A 21,201-nucleotide genomic window follows, 5' to 3' on the forward strand; every position below is an offset into this window, starting at 1 on the left:
CCACAGCCTTCCCCTTTCCCCTCACTGGTTGTTGTCACTGGGTTTCTGCTCTCACCTCACAGTTGATGCTACTATTTCAAGTGTCTACATAATCACCTTCCAGGGAAGAAGTCCAGTGGATCTTTTAAAATCCTGGGCTCATTTGATTTCTCTGAAACATGCGACACAGATGACAATTGACAGGACTCTCCATCTTTGTACCCTCTGCTGCCTTTGTTCCAGGGCCACCAATGCTGGTGGTTTCTGACTGCTCCTTCGTCTCTTTTATTTTTTTTTTATTACTTTTTAAAAATTGAAGTATAGTTGATTTACAATGTTGTGTTAGCTTCAGGTGTAGAGTGAAGTGATTCAGTCATACATATCTATCTATCTATTCTTTTTCAGGTTCTTTTCCTTTGTAGGCTATTACAAAATATTTAGTATAGTTCCCTGTGCTATACAGTAGATCCTTGTTGGTTATCTATTTTATACATAGTAGTGTGTATATCTTAATCCCAAACTTCTAATTTACTCCTCAGCCTTTTTTTTTTTTTTTTTTTTTTTTTTTTTTTTTGCGGTACGCGGGCCTCTCGCTGCTGTAGCCTCTCCCGCTGCGGAGCACAGGCTCCGGATGCGCAGGCTCAGCAGCCATGGCTCACCGGCCCCGCCCCTCTGCGACATGTGGGATCCTCCCGGACCAGGGCACGAACCCGTGTCCCCTGTATGGGCAGGCGGCCTCTCAACCACTGCGCCACCAGGGAAGCCCCCTCAGCCTTCTTTTAAACGTTAATGTGTTTTAAGTATTCCCCATAGCCTTCTTCTCTTCTTGCTGACTCTCCCTGTGAGCGTAGCCACAGCCCTGAACTTTAATTTACACTTAGGTACTCATGGCTTTCAGTTTTATTACACTTCCAGACCTCTATATTCCACACATCTTATTATTCCACTGGACATTCCCACTTGGGGGTTGTGGTGAAGACTGTTAACTGGCCCCTAGTATCCATTCTTTCTTCTGCTTAGTACTACAACCTCCCAAGATTTAGTTGGACACATGGCTGCCAGTTACAAAGTCTACTCCCAGTTACAAGTTACAAAGTCTACTCCCAGCCTCCCTGGAGGCTAGGCATGGCCACAGGACTGAAGCTGAGCCAGGGGGATGAAGGGGAAGGGATATGTGCAACTTCGGGTCAGCTTCTTAAGGACAAAGCCCCTTGCCCTTTCCCACTGGCTGAGAAGAGTCACTGTAGCAGCTGTGGACCCTGAGAGGGAAGCTTCACATTGAAAAGAACAGAGATTCAGTTTCTTCTGACTTCAGTTAGAGGGATATAAACATTTCTCTTATTTAAAACGCTAACTATTGGGGGTCTTTTTGTTATGGCAGCTTAACCTAAACCCTTACAAATTCCATGCGTACCTCAAACTAGAGTCCAAACTAAAAACCTCCTTTTCCTCCTTCAAACCAGCTAAAACTAATAAATGGCCTGTCGCCCTTTTAAAAGTCAATGACTGGGGACAAATAAATGAGCTCTAAAAAGAAGGCTGCATACTGGGGCAGCAGGTGTCAGCCAACCTAACGGTCAGCCTGGACTGAGGAGAGTTGTATGGGAACTTGTAAGCCAGTCTGACCAAGGTCTCTCTGGTCGTTTGTCAAACGTACCTGCTCTTGGTTGAGCTGACGACAGACATGGGATGGTTGATGTCATCCTTTACCACCATGATGTTGTTCTGGGGACAAAGCAGAGACAGTAGGTAGCCAGTCTCTCACACTAAACTCCTTTTGTATCCTCACTTCTCCAGCCCGCAGGCTTCTCAGAGAAGGGCCACATCACATTACTACACCAGCAGGGAGAATGGGGGACTCACTTTGTATTTGCGGAGTATTGAGGAGTGATTCATGATTCGGTCTGTGTCGGCTGCGTCCCGGGGGACCACCACGATCCCAAAGTCCCCGACAATCACCTCCATCTGAAGAAACGGTGAGAGGGGAGGGAGGGAGAGAGAGAGAGAGAGAGAGAGAGAGGAAGTGCCCTTTAGTGAGACCTTGACTACCAACCCCTACCAAGCAACTACCTAGCAAGATGGAGCTATCTTCTCTCAGAACCCCAAGCCTTAGTCCCAAACTTGCCTTCTCAGCCCCATCAGTCAGCTCCTTCAACTTACAACCTGTAACAGTGTTCGTGGAATGAGTGGGAACTTCACCTGGCATCCTTAATGAACACCTCTAGACAGAATTAATTAATAAGTGTGCTCCTCGTGTCTAGGCAAGATCTCTCCAATTCCTGAGGCTCCCGCTGAGCTCCTAATACTGAAGAGCAGCATGACACGTGGTCCTTACCTGGTAAGTACCCTCTTCGGTTGCCCAGCAAGCATACCCCAGCCCCCGGCTGGTCTCCTGAGAGGGGCTGGAATGCTCCCCTGGCTCACCCATGTCAAAGATGCTGTGGGACTCAGGGCAGCGAAAAGCAGGGAAGGGCTTGGAAAGCATCAGTGTGCACACAGGCAGTGATAAGGAGGATAACTATGGGGTCACTTCTGAAATCAGCCTCTGACAGAAGCTGGCTCCCATCATGAGAAATGAAACCTTTTCATTTAAAAAATAATTCTTTTTCCTGATTATAGATACAAGCTTGGGAAACTCAGAAAAAGAAAAAATATATATATAAGAAATCAATCATCACCACACAATCCAGAGAACCACTGTTAACAAGTTAGTATTTATGTTCAGGGTGCTTTTCTCTACAAATCGATGTGTACATCCACAACTGGACTGAACTGCAAAATTAATCATTTTACCTATACATTTTATTTTCTTTTAGCATTATATTGTGAGCATTTTTTCATATGGTTATAAGTATTTGAGGACTTCCCTGGTGGCACAGTGGTTAAGAATCCGCCTGCCAATGCAGGGGACCCAGGTTTGATCCCTGGTCCGAGAAGATCCCACATGCCGCAGAACAACTAAGCCCGTGAGCCACAACTACTGAAGACCACGCGCCTAGGGCCCGTGCTCTGCAACAAGAGAAACCACTGCAATGAGAAGCCTGCACACCTCAACAAAGAGTAGCACCTGCTCGCTGCAACCAAAGAAAGCCTGCGTGCAGCAACAAAGACCCAACTCAGCCAAAAAAAAAAAAAAAAAATTGAAAATGTGTTTTGACAGTCTGTATATTTCATTGCCTGACTATACTGTGATATAGCATGATATATTAAATGGAATTTGTGTTATAGACAGTGTACAGTTACTTCTGATTTTTGCAGTTATAATAACACTTTGTTGAAGATCTGTATACATAAACCTTTTTCCACATCTTTGATTATTTTCTTAGGATAGGAAGTAAAATCATTGGATGTAAGGATATGAACTGGACATATTTCAAGTTCTTGAGACTTATTACCAAGCTGCTTTCTTGAAGGCCGTGGAATTTTTCTTTTCAAAGAGCCTGAGAGTTATGGCATTTAATAGACTTGGATCTAGCCTGGGCACATTACGGTTTAGATCTTGCCAGTTAAGGATCCAGATGGAGGGAGAAGGGGACAGGCAGGTTTCTTCCGAGCATGCAGCTCATTGGGCAAGACCTGCTTTGGGGCAAAAAAACCCAGGTTTTTTCTCATAATTCTCCAACCGAGTGCCACAAAAACAGACATTATAGAGCACTACAGCCGCTTCTTCTCTATCAGAGGACTTCTGTACCAGCAGAATTCCAATTCTAAGTCTGATTCACTGATTATGCGTGTGTGTGCCTGCACTGTGTGCACCTGTGTGCCCTTGGCTATTTCCATCCACCTTCACCCTATTTCTCCCATCGCTTACACCTGGAGCTAGAGCTGCAATTAAAACTTGGCTGAAGGTGCCATAGGAGGGAAGTTGTGGAGAGAAATTAAAAGGTTCTCTAGGTTTTAATTCCAATATGCAACCAAGTTTGAGAACCAGTGATCTAAGTACTGAATTAAAACGTGAGGGGAATTATTAGGGTAGAGAAAGAGATAGAAAAGAGAAGGGAGGAGAAAAGAGAAGAGACGGAAAGGGAAGGGGAGGGGAAAGGAAGGGAAGAGAAGAGAATCCATCCAAGCTGGTACACATGGAGATTCCTCAACTGCCTGGCTATGTAGGTAGGTGTTTCAAGATATCTGGTGTTGATTGTATAACATAGGATTTGAATTCAATTTGATTCTGAGGATCTGATGGACGTTTCATGTATGATGCGTGAAATAACAGGGCTATTTAAAAGTGAGCATTCTAGGACTTCCCTGGCAGTGCAGAGGTTAAGAGTCCGCCTGCTAATGCAGGCGACACGGGTTCGAGCCCTGGTTCAGGAAGATCCCACATGCCGTCGAGCAACTGAGCCCGTGTGCCACAATTACTGAGCTTGAGCTCTACAGCCCGTGAGTCACAACTACTGAGCCCACGAGCCACAACTACTGAAGCCCATGCACCTAGAGCCCATCCTCCGCAACAAGAGAAGCCACTGCAATGAGAAGCCCACGCACCGCAACGAAGAGTAGCCCCCGCTCACCGCAACTAGAGAAAGCTTGCACGCAACAGCAAAGACCCAACGCAGCCAAAAATAAAAATAAATAAATAAAGCATATATATATATATATATATATATATATATATATATATATATATATATATATATATAGTGAGCATTCTAGTTTAAAGCATTAAAACAACGGTTCAGAATGGCAGTCAGGCCTCACGGGAACAGCCCTACCTGTGGCATTAGTGCAGCTGCTGCTTTCTACTCAGGAACTAATGATCTGAGCACCCAATCAGTAACAATGCAGGCTGCTCAATGGGTGGCAAGCAGATGGAGACCTTGATGCTTGAGATGGAATTCCTCTTCCAGAAACAGGTGACAGATTTGCCCTCTGGGAATCACAGATGGGGTGAACGAGATGGGTCTACCAGACAAGACACACAGCTTTACCACATCCAAGTGGCATCTCTGCAGGGGTTTGAACCAGAGAATGCAGACCTTTTCTGCTCTTTTGGCCAGACCTGAGGACATGGGCTTGATTTTCATGCCAGAAGGTGTTTGTGTGTGTGTGTTTTGGGGTGCTAGGAGGTGCCGGGTGCTAGAGTTGGTGAGGTGTGCCCTCATGCCACAGGTACCGATCTCCCTCTGGGAGCTTAGCTGCCCTGCCCACCCCCACCCCTATCCTTGTCTCCTGTCTTCATGTGGCCTCCAAGATCCACCCTCTCCTGGTCGTCCTTCTACCTCGCTGGCTGCTCTTTTGTGGTCTCCCTGTGCTGTTCCTTCTCATCTCCCCGATTTCGAATGACTGGAGTCCCCCAGGCTCAGTCCTTGGAGCTCTTTTGTTTTCTATCTACACTTGCACCTTTAATGATTTCATTCAATTTCAAAGCTTTAAAGACACATGGAAGGCTCCCAAATTTATATCTCCAGCGTAGACTCCTCTCCTGAACTTCAGACTCATACATCCAGCAGTCTCTTCAACATGCCCACTTGGATGAGGCATCTCAAACCTAAATAATACGTCCACGAGCCCCTGAACTCTCTGACATCAATCAATCAATCAGTCAATCCCGTCCACCATCATCCTACAGGCACCAAGATTCTTTTCCTGTAGTCTTTCTCATTTTAGTAAATGGAAACTCTCTTCCTACAACTGCTCGGGCCAAAGCCTTGGTGCTTTCCTTGATTCCTCTCTTTCTCTCACATCCCACATTCAATCTATAAAGCAACCCAATTGGTTTGGCCTTCAAAACAAATCCCAGAATCTGCTCATTTCTCACCATCTCCATCACTTCTACCCTGGTCCAAGCCTCCTTTGGTAGGTTAAATAATGGGCCCCCAAAACACCGAGGTCCTAATCCCTGGAACCTGTGAATGTTATTTATGTGGCAAAAGAGACTTTGCAGATGTGATTAAAGTAAGGATCTTGAGATTATTCTGGATGACTTAGGTGGGCCCTAATGTAATAACAAGTGTCCTTAAAAAAGAAGGCAGAGGGAGATTTAACACAGGAGAGAGAAGATGATGTGAAGAGGGAGCAGAGAAGATGCTACACTGTTGGCCTTGAAGATGGAAGAAGGGACCAAGCCATGCAACAAATGCAGCTCTAGAAGCTGGAAAAGGCGAGGAAACAGATTCTCCCCAAGAGCCTCTGGAAGGACTACGGCTCTGACTACAACTTAATATTGGCCCAGTGAAACCTGTTTCACACTTCTGGCTTCCAGAAGTGAAAGATAAAAAATGTGTGTAGTTTTAAGCCACCAAGTTTGCAGCAACAGAAAACTAATTCATATACGATCTTATTTGCAAAGGACAAAGACACAGAGGACAAATGTATGGATACAAAGGGGAAAGGGGGGGAGGTGTGTGGGATGAATTGGGAGATTGGGATTGACATATGTACACTATTGATACTATGTATAAAATAGATAACTAATGAGAACCTACTGTATAGCATAGGGACCTCTACTCAATGCTCTGTGGTGACCTAAGTGGGAAGGAAATCCAAAAAAGAGGGGATATATGTATACGTATAGCTGATTCACTTTGCTGTACAGCAGAAACTAACACAACATTGTAAAGCAACTATACTCCAATAAAAATTAATAAAAAAGAATTTTTTTAATTAAAAAAAAAGAAAACGAATTCATCCCCATTAGCTCTCACTTGGCTTGCTCTGGTTTGTTTTTCTCTTGCCTTTTTCAGTCTATTCCCAACATCCAGACTGATAATGTGAATATACCAAATTATGTTGCTCCTTGGCTCGAAACCCTTCACTTAAATACCAAGATGGCGGTGTGGGAAGGAGTCAAGATGGCGGTGTGGGAAGACACAGAGTTAGGTCTCCCCACAACTAGGGTGCCTGCCGGCTGCTGGTGGGGAACTCTGACCCCCAAGAAGACGGGAGGAACCCCAGAGTGAACCGGTAGGATGTAGGGGGACCGAGGGGGAGGAGAAGTGCAGGTCAGACGAGATCTGCACCCCTGAGGCCAGGGATATCAGGAGAGGCAGGTGGGAGGGACTCTCCAGGAAGAGCGGGAGAGGAGCAGAGGGCGATTGCCCTGCCCACTTGGGCACGGGGAGCCTGCTGAGCTCCCAGGCTGATCCTCCAACCTCCAAGGCCCCTCCAGGCTGCATGGGTCCTTGGGGGTATAGGAGGGAGGCCAGGGGGATCAGGAGAGGCAGGTGGAAAGGGCCCTTGGGAAGGAGTGGGAGAGAAGTGGAGGGCAATTGCCCCACCCACTTGGGCATGGGGAACCTGCTGAGCTCCCAGGCCGGTTCCCTGCCCTCCAAGGACCCCCCTTCCCCCTCCAACTGCACTGGTCCTGGGGGCACAGGAGGGAGGCCTGGGAGATCAGCAGAGGCAGGTGGGAGGGGGCCTCCCAGACCCCAGACCAGAGGAGCAGGAGAGGAGAGGAGGGCGTTTGCCCCACCCACTCGAGCCCAGGAAGCCTGCTGGGCTCCCAGGTGAGGTCCCCTGCCCTCTGAGACCAGGGGTGGGGGGCATGCCTGGGCCCCTTCTGTTCCTTGAGCCTAAGGCTCACCCCCCACAGCCCAGGGCCTTTTCCAGCCCTGTGAGTCCTGAGCATTGGCCCCACCCACCACCCAAACGTCACCCTTGATTAGGCCCTGCCCTCCACAGCCAAGGCCTTCCCCACCCCCACCCCACCTTTTTTTTTTTTGCTGCCCACGTGGCTTGCAGGATCTTGATTTGCAAGCCCATGGTCAGATGGGAGCTCCTGCAGTGGGAGCTCTGAGTCTGTACCATTGGACTAACAGAGAACCTCAGACCCCAGGGAATATTCATCAGAGTGAGGTCTCCTGGAGGTCTTCATCTCAGCACCAAGACCCAGCTATACCCAATAGCCTACAAACTCCAGTGTTGGAAACCTCAGGTCAAACAACCAGTAAAACAGGAACACAATCCCACTTATAAAAAAAAAAAAAGAGATGGCAAAAAAATATGTCACAGACGAAGGAGCAAGGTAAAAACCTACAAGACCAAATAAATGAGGAGGAAATAGGCAATCTACCTGAAAAAGAATTCAGAGTAATGAGAGTAAGGAAGATCCAGAATCTTGGAAATAGAATGGAAGCACGGATTGAGAAAATACAAAAAATGTTTAACAAAGATCTAGAAGAACTAAAAAACAAACAAACAGAGGTAAACAACACAATAACTGTAATGAAAAATACACTAGAAGGAATCAATAACAATAATGGAGGCAGAAGAACGAATAAGTGAGCTGGAAGACAAAATGGTGGAAATAAATGCCAAGGAGGAGAATAAAGAAAAGAGAATGAAAAGAATTGAAGACAATCTCAGAGACCTCTGGGACAACACTAAATGCACCAGCATTCCAATTATAGAGGTCCCAGAAGAAGAATAGAAAAAGAAAGGGTCTGAGAAAATATTTGAAGAGGTTATAGTGGAAAACTTCCCTAACATGGGAAAGGAAATAGTCACCCAAGTCCAGGAAGCATAAAGAGTCCCATAGAGGATAAACCCTAGGAAAACCACACCAAGACACATATTAATCAAGCTAACAAAAATTAAATGCAAGAAAAAATATTAAAAGCAGCAAGGGAAAAAACAAAAAATAACATACAAAGGAATCCCCATAAGTTTATAAGCTGATTTTTCAGCAAAACCTCTGCAGGCCAGAAGGGAGTGGTAGGATATACTTAGTGACGAGAGAGAAAAACCTACAACCAAGATTACCCAGTAAGGATCTCATTCAGATTCAACGGAGAAGTCAAAAGCTTTTCAGACAAACAAAAGCTAAGAGAATTCAGCACCACCAAACCAGCTTTACAACAAAAGCTAAAGAAACTTCTCTAGGCGGGAAACACAGGAGAAGAAAAAGACCCACAAAAACAAACCCAAAACAATTAAGAAAATGGTAATAGGAACATACATATCAATAATAACCTTGAATGTAAATGGATTAAATGCCCCAACCAAAAGACACAGACTGGCTGAATGGATACAAAAACAAGACCCATATATATGCTGTCTACAAGAGACCCACTTCAGACCTAGGGACACATACAGACTGAAAGTGAAGGAATGGAAAAAGATATTCCATGCAAATAGAAATCAAAAGAAAGCTGGAGTAGCAATACTCATGTCAGATAAAATAGACTTCAAAATAAAGATTTTTACAAGAGATAAGGAAGGACACTACATAATGATCAAGGGATCAATCCAAGAAGATATAACAATTATAATTGTTTATGCACCCAACATAGGAGCACTCAATACACAAGGCAAAGGCTAACAACCATGAAAGGGGAAATCGACAGTAACACAATAATAGTGGGAGACTTTAACACCCCACTTACATCCAGACAGAAAATAAATAAGGAAACACAAGCTTTAAATGACACAATAGACCAGATAGATCTAGTTGATATTTATAAACATTCCACCCAAAAGTGGCAGAATACACTTTCTTCTCAAGTGCACATGCAACATTCTCCAGAATAGATCACATCTTGGGTCACAAATCAAGCCTCAGAAAATTTAAGAAAATTGAAATCATATCAAGCATCTTTTCTGACCACAATGCTATGAGATTGGAAATCAATTACAGGAAAAAAACTGTAAAAAACACAAATACATGGAGGCTAAACAGTGCGCTACTGAATAACCAAGAGATCACTGAAGAAATCAAAGAAGAAATAAAAAGATCTCACCTCAAGAAACAAGAAAAATCTCAAGTAAACAATCTAACCCTACACTTAAAACAACTAGGGAAAGAAGAACAAAGAAAACCCAAAGTCAGTAGAAGGAAAGAAACCATAAAGATCAGAGCAGAAATAAATGAAATAGAAACGAAGAAAACAATAGCAAAGATCAATAAAACTAAAAGCTGGTTCTTTGAGAAGATAAACAAAACTGATAAACCCTTAGACTCATCAAGAAAAAAAGGGAGAGGACACAAATCAATAACATTAGAAATGAAAAAGGAGAAATCACAACTGACACTGCAGAAATACAAAGGATTATAAGAGACTACTACAAACAACTATATGCCAATAAAATGGACAACCATGAAGAAATGGACAAATTCTTGGAAAGGTATTTTCTGAGACTGAACCAGGAAGGTATTTTCTGAGACTGAACCAGGAAGAATTAGAAAATATAAACAGACCTATCACAAGTAATGAAATTGAAACCACAATTAAAAATCTTCCAACAAACAAACGTCCGGGACCAGATGGCTTCACAGGTGAATTCTATCAAACATTTAGAGACGAGCTAACACCAATCCTTCTCAAACTCTTCCAAAAAATTGCAGAGGGAGGAACACTCCCAAATTCATTCTACAAAGCCACCATCACCCTGATACCAAAACCAGAAAAAGCTATCACAAAAAAAGAAAGTTATAGACCAATATCACTGATAAACATAGATGCAAAAATCCTGAACAAAATACTAGCAAACAGATTCCAACAGCACATTAAAAGGATCATACACCATGATCAAGCGGGATTTATCCCAGGGATGCAAGGATTCTTCAATATATGCAAATCAATCAATGTGATACACCACATTAACAAATTAAGGAATAAAAACCATATGATCATCTCAATAGATGCAGAAAAAGCTTTTGACAAAACTCAACACCCATTTATGATAAAAACTGTCCAGAAAATGGGCATAGAGGGAAACTACCTCAACATAATAAAGGCCATATATGACAAACTCACGGCAAACATCATACTCAATGGTGAAAAACTGAAAGCACTTCCACTAGGATAAGGAACAAGACAAGGATGTCCACTCTCCCCACTCTCATTCAACATAGTTTTGGAAGTCCTAGCTGGGGCAATCAGAGAAGAAAAAGAAATAAAAGGAATACAAATTGGAAAAGAAGAAGTCAAACTGTCACTGTTTGCAGATGACATGATACTATACATAGAAAATCCTAAAGATGCCACCAGAAAACTACTAGAACTAATCAATGAATTTGGTAAGGTTGCAGGATACAAAATTAATGCACAGAAATCTCTGTCATTCCTATACACCAACAATGAAAAATCAGAAAGAGAAATTAAGGAAACGCTCCCATTCACCATTGCAACAAAAAGAATAAAATACCTAGGAATAAACCTGCCTAAGGAGGCAAAAGACTTGTACTCAGAAAACTATAAAACACTGATGGAAGAAATCAAAGATGACAGAAACAGATGGAGAAATATACCATGTTCTTGGATTGGAAGAATCAATATTGTGAAAATGACTATACTGTCCAAAGCAATCTACAGATTCAATGCAATCCCTCTCAAACTATCAATGGCATTCTTCACGGAATTAGAACAAAAAAATCTTACAATTCGTATGGAAACACAAAAGACCCCGAATAGCCAAAGCTATCTTGAGAAAGAAAAACGGAGCTGGAGGAATCAGGCTCCCTGACTTCAATCTATACTACAAAGCTACAGTAATCAAGACAGTATGGTACTGGCACAAAAACAGAAATATAGATCAACGCTACAGGATAGAATGCCCAGAGATAAACCCACGCACATATGAGCACCAAATTTACAACAAAGGAGTCAAGAAGATACAGGGGAGAAAGACAGCCTCTTCAATAAGTGGTGCTGGGAAAACTGGACAGCTGCATGTAAAAGAATGAAATTAGGGCTTCCCTGGTGGTGCAGTGGTTGAGAGTCCGCCTGCCGATGCAGGGGAAACGGGTTCGTGCCCCGGTCCGGGAGGATCCCACATGCCGTGGAGCGGCTGGGCCCGTGAGCCATGGCCACTGAGCCTGCGCGTCCAGAGCCTGTGAGCCACAACGGGAGAGGCCACAACAGTGAGAGGCCCGCGTACCACAAAAAAAAAAAAAAAAAAAAGAATGAAATTAGAACACTCCCTAACAGCATACATAAAAATAAACTCGAAATGGATTAAAGACTTAAATGTAAGACCAGACACTATCAAACTTTTAGAGGAAAACATAGGAAAAACACTCTTTGACATAAACCACAGCAAGATCATTTTTGACCCACCTCCTAGAGTAACAGAAATAAAAACAAAAATAAACATATGGGACTTAATTAAACTTAAAAGCTTTTGCACAGCAAAGGAAACCATAAACAAGACAAAAGACAACCCTCAGAATGGGAGAAAATATTTGCAAATGAAACAACAAAGGATTAATCTCCAAAATATACAAACAGCACATGGAGCTCAATGTCAAAAAAACAGACAATGTAGTTTAAAAATGGGTGGAAGACCTAAATAGACATTTCACCAAGGAAGACATACAGATGGCCAAGAGGCACATGAAAAGATGCTCAGCATCACTAATTATTAGAGATGGAAATCAAAACTGCAATGAGGTATCACCTCATGCCGGTCAGAATGGCCATTATGAAAAAAGCTGGAAACAATAAATGCTGGAGAGGGTGTGGTGAAAAGGGAACCCTCCTGCACTGTTGGTGGGAATGTAAATTGATACAGCCACTTTGGAGAACAGTATGGAGGTTCCTTAAAAAACTAAAAAAACTACCATACGACCCAGCAATCCCACTACTGGGCATATAGCCTGAGAAAACCATAATCCAAAAAGACACATGCAACCCAATGTTCATTGCAGCACTATTTACAATAGCCAGGACATGGAACCAACCTAAATGTCCATCAACAGATGAATGGATAAAGAAGATGTGTGACATATGTACAATGGAATATTACTCAGCCATAAAAAGAAACGAAATTGAGTCATTTGTACTGAGGTGGATGGACCTAGGGTCTGTCATACAGAGTGAAGTAAGTCAGAAAGAGAAAGACAAATACCATATGCTAACGCATATATATGGAATCTAAAAAAAAAAAAAAGGTACTGATGAACTTACTTGTAGGGCAGGAATAAAGAGGTAGTCATAGAGAATGGACTTGAGGACATGGCGTGGGAGGGCAAAGCTGGGGCGAAGTGAGAGTAGCATCAACATATATACACTACCGAATGTAAAATAGTTGGCTGGTGGGAAGCAGCAGCATAGCACAGGGAGATCGACTCGGTGCTTTGTGATGACCTAGAGGGATAGGATAGGGAGCAGGGGAGGGAGGCTCAAGAGGGAGGGGATAAGGGGACATGTGTATGCATGTGGCTGATTCGCTTTGTTGTGCAAGAGAAACTAACACGGTATGTTGAAGCAATTATACTCCAATAAAGATGTATTTAAAAAAAGAAAAAGTATCAATAGAAACCAAAAAAAAAAAAAAAAACAAACCACCTTCTCAGTGAGACCTCCTCTGGCCATGCTATCTCAGCCTGCATCCCTGTGCACGTAGACCCACACCCATCCCACGCCCTCACAGTCCCCACTTCCTACTGTGTTTCATATTCCTCTATAGCATTTATCTCTAACACCTTGTATATTTTCTTTATTTAACCTTTTTTTGCTCTCCTTCTCTCTTCCCTATAAAGGTAAGCTTCATGAGGGCAGGCAATTCTGTGTGTTTCATTCACTGCCTTGTTCCTGGGTGAAAGGGACCTGGCACATCATCCGTGCTCGACATATGCTGTTGAGCAAGTGGATTCCTGCAGAGTCCTCTCTCTGGCAGTTGTCCTTGAGTTAGCTGATAAACTCTCTCACCTCAGGACATGGAAGGAAGCCCGATGTACCTAATGGAAACTCTGGGAGACCCAAGGAAGTGACTCGAGACAGACTTTCAGGTCCCCATGAAATGCACGGGTGATCTTACTTCTGTAAGTTCCCAAACTTCGTCTGATTGGTCAGCAGAATCACCCCGGAGCTTTAAAAACAATAATAACAACAGCAACAGCCCCTCCAGACCTCACCCCAGGGATTTTGATACAACATGTCTACAATGGGGTGGAGCCTCCCTCTTTACAATGTTTCCTAATCCTCCTGATGTGCACCCACCTTTGGAAAATTGTCACTTTTAATAATAGAGGCAGTTGCCTAAGCTAATACTCTGGCTTGGTTTGGGATGAAGTCAACATGAGATACTTGTGGGACGAGCACCTCTCTGGGGATTCCAGCAAAAATGAGGACATTTCCTCCCCCCTCCCCCGCCCCACCCCCCGGCTCTGGGGAGATGCGGACAGACGTCTGATCCCAGGAAACCGAGGGTTTCTCAAGCTTTCCCTGCCCACGGAGCCCACAGGAATGTGCCCAGGCCCCTGGGATGGAGCTCCTGTTCCAGCACGAGGGGCCCAACACCTCCCGTGTCCTCATGAAGTGTTCTCTGCAGGTCTTGCCGTGGGGCTGGGGAGGTGGGTGAGTGGGTGGTCAGAGCAGCAGAGCCGTCCTGATTGGCAATTCCCTCTCCCGATGGTGACTGACGTGACCTCATTCTGCCACACGGCAGCCAGCAGGATCAGGGTACAATCTTGTCCCCCCGCAGCAGACAGTGGCCTCTCACTGTAGCTCTGGCCTGGGTCGTGTCTCAGAGGTGGGGGTCTGTGACATTCATCCTGCTTCAACTTCCTGCTCACAAGCACAGCTTTGATCATATCTTTTCATCTTCTGGTCAAAGGCTCCCCAGGGGCGGCAGGGGTGGGGATGGGGACAGGAAGTGGGAGGGGGCAGACTCTGCTCCCCCCAGTGTGGGGAATCTGAGGAAAGGATATGAGACATGTTGAGGCAGGAAGCAACTTGGCCTTGGGAGTGAGAACACTCGTGGCAGCCAGGCGGCAGATCTCTTGGAAGGAATGTGGAATCATCATCATCCTTCCAGGAGGCGGAATTTCAAGACCGGCCCTGCTGGGTTTCAGGAATACTTTGGGTGGGAGGATGCCCTGTGGTCTTAGCCAGGCACTTTCCTGGGCACCAGGGCTGAGCAAGACAGATACGGCTTCATCTCTTGGCTCAATCACTATCTAGTGGGAGACATTAAACAAATGACTAATTATTTCAACTGTATTGCTCTTAAGGATAAGGGCAGGTTACTACTTAAGTGGCTAATCTCTTGTAGTGGCTAATGTCTTCTGGGTAACTGGCAAAAGGTGGGGCCATATCTCACGGTGGAGGCTGAATTTCTCCAACCAAGCTGTTCCCAGGTACTCTTACATTCTTTCATTCAACAAACTTCTATTGAGTGTATATGGTGAACCAGGCACTGTCCTGGTGTTGCCCAATGAGACAGACAAGTGCAGTGTGCTCACAGAGCTTACCTCTAGTAGGGAGAGATCGTAAACAAATAAATACATAAATAAGAAAACATCAGGTGGAGCTTGGTACAATATTGAATATAAAACAAAATGACTTTTAAGCCAAAACCTAAATGACAGGAACCGGCCAGACATAGGGATACCTGGGAAAAGAGCATTCCCAGTGTGGCCACAGCTAGTGCAAAGGCCCTGAGGTGGGAAAAAGTGTTCAAACAAAGAAACTAGGTGGAACTGGGGCACAGAGAGGCGAGAGAAGTAGAGAAGGACCAGATCACGATAAAGATGGGGTTTCATTCCAACTGTGAAGAGCAGCCATTAGAGTGCTTTAAACAGAGGGCTTGACTTCCATTAGCGACAGAATCCAATTTACACTGACTTACCCAGGCAAATCTAACTGGTAAGACCCTCTATGGAATCATTCTGAGATCAGGGTTCAGGATCCTGACCATCTGCCTCAAACAGTCCTCTCTTCTCAAGGCACAGTACCTGAGTTACTCAGGCCAACTCGTACTTCTTCTCCAGATGAGGATATTCAGGGATGAACAGGGGACTACCAGCAGGAAGCGGAAGCACCATTTATTAGAGGACCTGCTATGCACCAGGCACAGTACTAGCAGCTTTATTTCTTAATACATTTAATCCTTGAAGCAACCATCTTCTGAGATGTGTGCTTCAGTTCTCATTTCATGGATGGGGAGACCAAGACTCAGTGAGATGTAGTAACTAGTCCAAGCTGCACAGCAAGTGAGTGAATTTGAACCCACTCTGGTCTGCTTTAAAGGCTCTTTCCACCACACTATGCCTCTTCTAGATCCATTTTTAAGACTCCCATTTTAGTGACTTGAAATTCCTTGGTGTGAAAATATAGTCTATCTTATTTTTTCTCCAGGCTTGTCCCGAGCTAAGTCCTCAGCTCATTACTCTACATCGCCCCCTAAAGTATATAATTTTGTGTGCTTCTGAGTAGGTTAAACAAGATGCAAGGAGAGGGCATCCAACAGAAACCACACAACAGTAGGTGAGGAGCTTCTGAAACATGCTCCAGCCATTTCGGGAAAGAATCCTCCACCCTTCTTCTGACCCCTGCTCCTCTCTGGAGGGAAGGCCGAGTAGGAACGCATTTCCAGGATGGCTCTGTTAGTGCAAATCAGTGAAAGATCCTTTAGAGGGGTTTCGCAGAGGAAATCATTCCCACTCCCATTTCCAATCTGCCTGGGGGTGTGGGAAGGCAAGGAATTCCAGACTCAAGTCAAAAGCGTGAAAACCAAACCAACAGTGCCTTTCACACGAGAACCCTATCTCCCATGGTAGGGCCGAAGCCGCCTTCCCCAGAGCTGGAAACACGGCACCAGGCTTATCAGTGTGGAGACCTAATCCCCGGGGTGGAAGTGTCCATTGGGCTTCCTGGCTGGGGCTGGACTGTCTGATAAAAACCATCTGAGCTTGAAAAACCAAATGTTTGTCTTTGCTCCATTTATCCTGGAGCCCTGGGATTTCTTCTGGAGTGGCTAGTGCCCCAGGCTCTTCCTTTGTTTATTTTCTTTGGTTGTTTTCCCATAGCTGGTGGATGCAGGAAGCAGTTAGCCCATGCCTGGTTGGCTGGAAAAACGTAGGACACAGCCAATTAGAGCCAGCCTGTGGAATGTTGGGCTTGGAGAAGTGCAAAAAGAAAGAAAAAGAAAAAAGTTTCCTCATTGGCCCATCTCTGGTGCTTGATGTTCCACCTTTGGGTTTTCATTCCTTTGAGTTAAATATTGACCCTTGCTCATTTAAAATGCAAATACCATTTTCAAGCAGGGAATACATTTAATCATTAAACTGAATGATTTTGCCTGCTTGCTGAAAAGTCAAGTCCCCCAGATAAGGACCAAGATAAACCTTCTATTTCAACCAGCCAGAACCAACTCCCCAAAAGGTCTTATGCCCACCACTGGACCTTTTACAGCCTTCTCTCAACCTCAAAAGCCATTCTTTTTGCAGGCACTTAACCCAATCCTGCCCGTTATTCAAAGCCCAGCTCAAGTGCTACCCCCTCCCTTGTGGCCTGCTATGAATTACACATCGTTCTTCCCACTTGTCTGTCTTATCTGGATTAGGGATCTGAATGTATGCCAAGTCCTGCTCTGCTGCTAATAGCTAAGTGGTCTTGGACAAGTCACAATTCATGTGAGCCCTGGTTTCCATACCTATAAATGGGAACCGAGATTCCACTTTCAGGAGTGTGCCGGTGGTTAACTGAGATATTCCACGAGAAACAAGCAAAGTGTTTATTGTGTCTCCCCATTAGAAAGCACAGTGCACAATGGTGGGGAACTTTGCCTATTCTGTTTCCTCCGTTCCTCCAGCCCTAGAACAGTGTCTGGCCCATGGCAGGTACTCAATAAATATTTTAAAACCAATGAATAAATAAGAGCCAACATTTATTGACTGCTTACTAGGTTCAAGAACTCTTCTAGACTTTTTATATGTTTTATTTCATGTAATATAAAGAACTAATAGAATAAAAACTGTAAGATATTTTTAGATTGCAAGTGCTGCAAGGACAAACAGTGTGCTTATATTCATACTGGGCTCTCAGTATCAGCTGAAAGATTGATTGAACGAAAGAATGCTTCAATCAGAATTAATTGCCCGACTGCCTTCCATTATAATATGATGGACAAAGCAGCTGGCAGCATCAGATTCCCTAGACGATGGGTTTTGTCTGGGGGAGGGAGTGAGGATAAGAGTTTCCTGTTTCACAAATCTGTCCATGGCTGACCCTTTAGGCTTTGGCCTTGACTTCCCATAGATCCCGGTCCATGCCTGGATATGTGCTTTGGTGCTGGTGTCAGGATGCGGCATAGCAAAGGTCAGGTCTGCTGGGGGAAACTAGTTCTAATAAAAAGTCTGGGAATGGGATGGGATAGAGGGACTGGGTCCCAAACTCCAAAGGTTGGTCCAGGAAACTGGATCTTGCTCTCTCTCAGGAATCAAGAATGAAAATGCCAACTGCCAGGCCACACAAGTAACTCTTTTGTATTCCATAGAAAGAAACATGATGAATATGTATGGAATTTTCTCCCCACAGAATGTAAGGGGAAGGGGTGTGTCATTGGTCAGAGAAGGTCAGAATTCACTATGGGCTGATGGATTTTTGTGTCTGTTGGGAAATGCCCAAGGGATGTGTTTGGGTGGGGATGGTTGTTCCTTTAGTTGTGTAATTAGATTTCTGGATGGAGAGCATAGGTTCAGGAATCCAAAGCAAAAGAAAGCAAGACTGACTCAACGGAGAGTTTGTGATTGTGCCGAAAGAGGACTTGGCAGCCCTACTGTAGAACAGACTGTCCCAGCTGCTTTCCAGCCTGGGTGGGGCATTGCTGCTCCACGGTCCCCACTGAGCTTTCTTTACAGAAGGATGGTGGGGCTTCTATGTCTCCCAGACCTGTCTGAACTAGTGGCTTCTCTCTTGGTTTGTTCCTGAGGATTCTGGAGAGACTGGAATGCAGAGCAAGGGTCTAGGACTTTTCCAAGAAACTTGGTTCTCTTCCCCACCCTCCTGTCCCATCATTGGCAGATTCAAGGCTTCAGGTTCATGGTCACTGAGCACAGGTCTGTGGCCAGCAAGTATCACTTGGGACACCAGGTGATAAAAAGAAATGTGTTCTGATAAAGGGTTGAATAAATGAATGAAACCTGGGACAGAAGTGGGTCTCACATACCTGATCCCTGGTAATCTCATGGTTAGGAACAGAGATCCCTGAAACGGGCCGCTTCCAGGCAAACTCCAGAGGCTAGAACTTTCTATTAGAATAAGCAGGGCTCACCCTGTACCAGTCTTGAAAGAAAGACCTTCCTTTTCTAGACCCTGAGCTCCAACTTTCCCCAAATACGGACAGTGGGATAATTCACTGAGTTACTAACTAGTTTCATGTTCCCTATATACGCCTTTGCCCAATCCCCACCCTATTTCTAGCAGAGAACCAGACCCTTTATGAGAGGACTTTTCAGGGCAGAAAATAGTACGTTTTGAAGTCAATGGCTTTAAACCACTGAAGAGATTTCCCTAGATGTCCAGAGGAGGGGAGAGAAAATAGGGGAGATAGCTTTAGAATAGAAAGAAGAGGTTCAGCTGCCCCCCTCCCACATTAGAAACAAGTTAGAGAGCTGTGAAGCCCACCCCCTCCTCACTCCCAGACAGCACCCTAAGGGCAAAGCCTCAGAAGAAAATAGCGCCAGGATCATAGGTGGGTTGGGCCCAGCACGTGGCCTTCCAGACTCAGCCAGGAGTCGCACGGCCCAGGTGGGCCTGGAGCAGGTTGCCATCCACCTCACTGGACCGCGAAGGCCCCAATAGGGAAGATGTCTGCGGCGACCCTGATGAACTGATGTTCACGTTCAGAGCCCACGAGAGCCTCTCAGGTTCTGCTAGTCAGTAATGAATGAGATTAACTTTCCATCATCCCTGTGGGATGGCGATTTGGAGTTGAATTTTCATGTGATTTAAATAAATTGTGATATTTCTGGCACACTTCTGTTGTGGCCTGAAATTCACACTTTTACATAAGGAAACAGCTCCTTGATTTTGATTTTTTTTTTTTGCCTCTACCTCGGCTGTCATGATTCTAAGGACCCCACAGATTCACTGTCCGTTGAATCAGGGAACTGAGCAATTGGTTGAGTGGGGGTGGGGAGGTAGAGCTCTAGGCTCTAGAAAACCATCTGGAGTGAGCCCTGAGGGTGTGCTTCACCCAGTCCCCCTTCTGCCTGTGCTGTGGACTGAAATTCTCAGCACCCTGAACAGGACAGATGTGGGGTCCCTGCTGGTTTGGAATTGCTGTGCCTCTGGGAGCAGCCAGGCTGGGTGCTCCCATCTCCAGGATGACCCGTCAGGTGGGAACATGGTTGAACAGATGAGGGCCTCACTCCATCTCCAGCCCCAGTTAAATCCACAGCTACCAGTTTTTCAATTCTTTTCTTGTAACCAACACGTCATTTCAACATCAGGGACCAACTGGAAGAGGAGTGACCTGGGGCTCTTTTTCCTGGTTCTCTGAATGTGGGATCTGACAATGTCAGGAGCAGCCATGTCAGAGAGAAATTAGAGGCCCTGCAGTCAGCCTTCTCTCTGGGAGGAACACAGAGGAACTGGCGGTGCTTCAAGGGCCCCCAGTTGTGTCAATTTCAGGCTCCAGAAAGCGGAGTCTGCCCTTGAGAGTCACACTTAGCAAAGAGGCCCTAGAGACGTCCTGTTCAGGCAGTGGCCTTTCAGGCTGCTGCCCCTGTCAATTTCATCCCTCTAAAATCGCTCCCCAGCTGCCAGGGCCTCCCCATGGGATGGGGCCTCCCCATGGGATGGGGCCTCAGGCAACTGCCCAGATTTGCCTGGCTTCTTGAAAGAGCTTTGCTGAAATCTTGTACAGAATTTCTCCCGCATTACTTTTTCCTTTAAAAGCAACTTGTAAAGTAGAGAGGAAAGTAAAAGTTAATTAAGCCACTTAATCCAGAACCAAAAAGAGGTTTCAAATTTCACCTGCAGGAAATTGTGCAGGGGTAGAGAGGAAAGGACTACACAGTATAATCTGCTTCCCTGAAACTATGCCTCCCCTCTTGGTTATCCCACAGCAGGTTAGCATCTATGCCCTTCACCTTGAATATTTATGTGTTTATCTATGTGTCTATTTAGGTAAATTCACTTATTAACAGTTGTTGTATGTCACTGTGTGTCAGGTGCTAGGCTGGGCACTTTACATGGATAATCTCACTTAATTCTCCCCAAACCCTATGAGATGGGTACTATCATGACGCCCATTTTAGAGATGCGAAAAACTGATGCTCAGAATATATTTTGTCATGAGCTGTGTTGGAGCAGAACTAGAATCTTGAGTTTAACCCTGAAGGTTCTCTATTTCTCTCTCTCTTCAGAGACATATATGTACATGAAAAATTTTCATATGCAGACATCTTACCAGGTGGTAATACTTGGTACCAGGTGGTACCTGATACTTGGGGGCAGGGACTGTATTGGTTATTTCTTTAAAAATCTCAGAATGCTATAGATAACATTCTATAGATTTTTGAAAAACAACCAAGGCCCAAAGGAGTTGAGT

At 44.8% G+C, this 21,201-nt stretch overlaps 1 protein-coding gene across 1 annotated transcript in view; it reads right to left on the reverse strand.

The window, feature by feature from the left end:
• NMNAT2 (nicotinamide nucleotide adenylyltransferase 2) overlaps positions 1-21,201 on the reverse strand; it is a 202,133-nt gene that overhangs the window by 1,319 nt on the left and 179,613 nt on the right. The window contains exons 13-14 of the mRNA XM_082663533.1: positions 1,843-1,944; positions 1,637-1,704 (exon numbers count right to left, since the gene is read on the reverse strand). Of these exons, the coding sequence (XP_082519659.1) occupies positions 1,637-1,704; positions 1,843-1,944 (170 nt within the window). The remainder of the gene's footprint in view (positions 1-1,636; positions 1,705-1,842; positions 1,945-21,201) is intronic.

Source organism: Grampus griseus (assembly GCF_964374135.1).
Source record: "Grampus griseus genome assembly, chromosome: 1".
In the NCBI taxonomy this organism is placed as follows: Eukaryota; Metazoa; Chordata; class Mammalia; order Artiodactyla; family Delphinidae; genus Grampus; species Grampus griseus.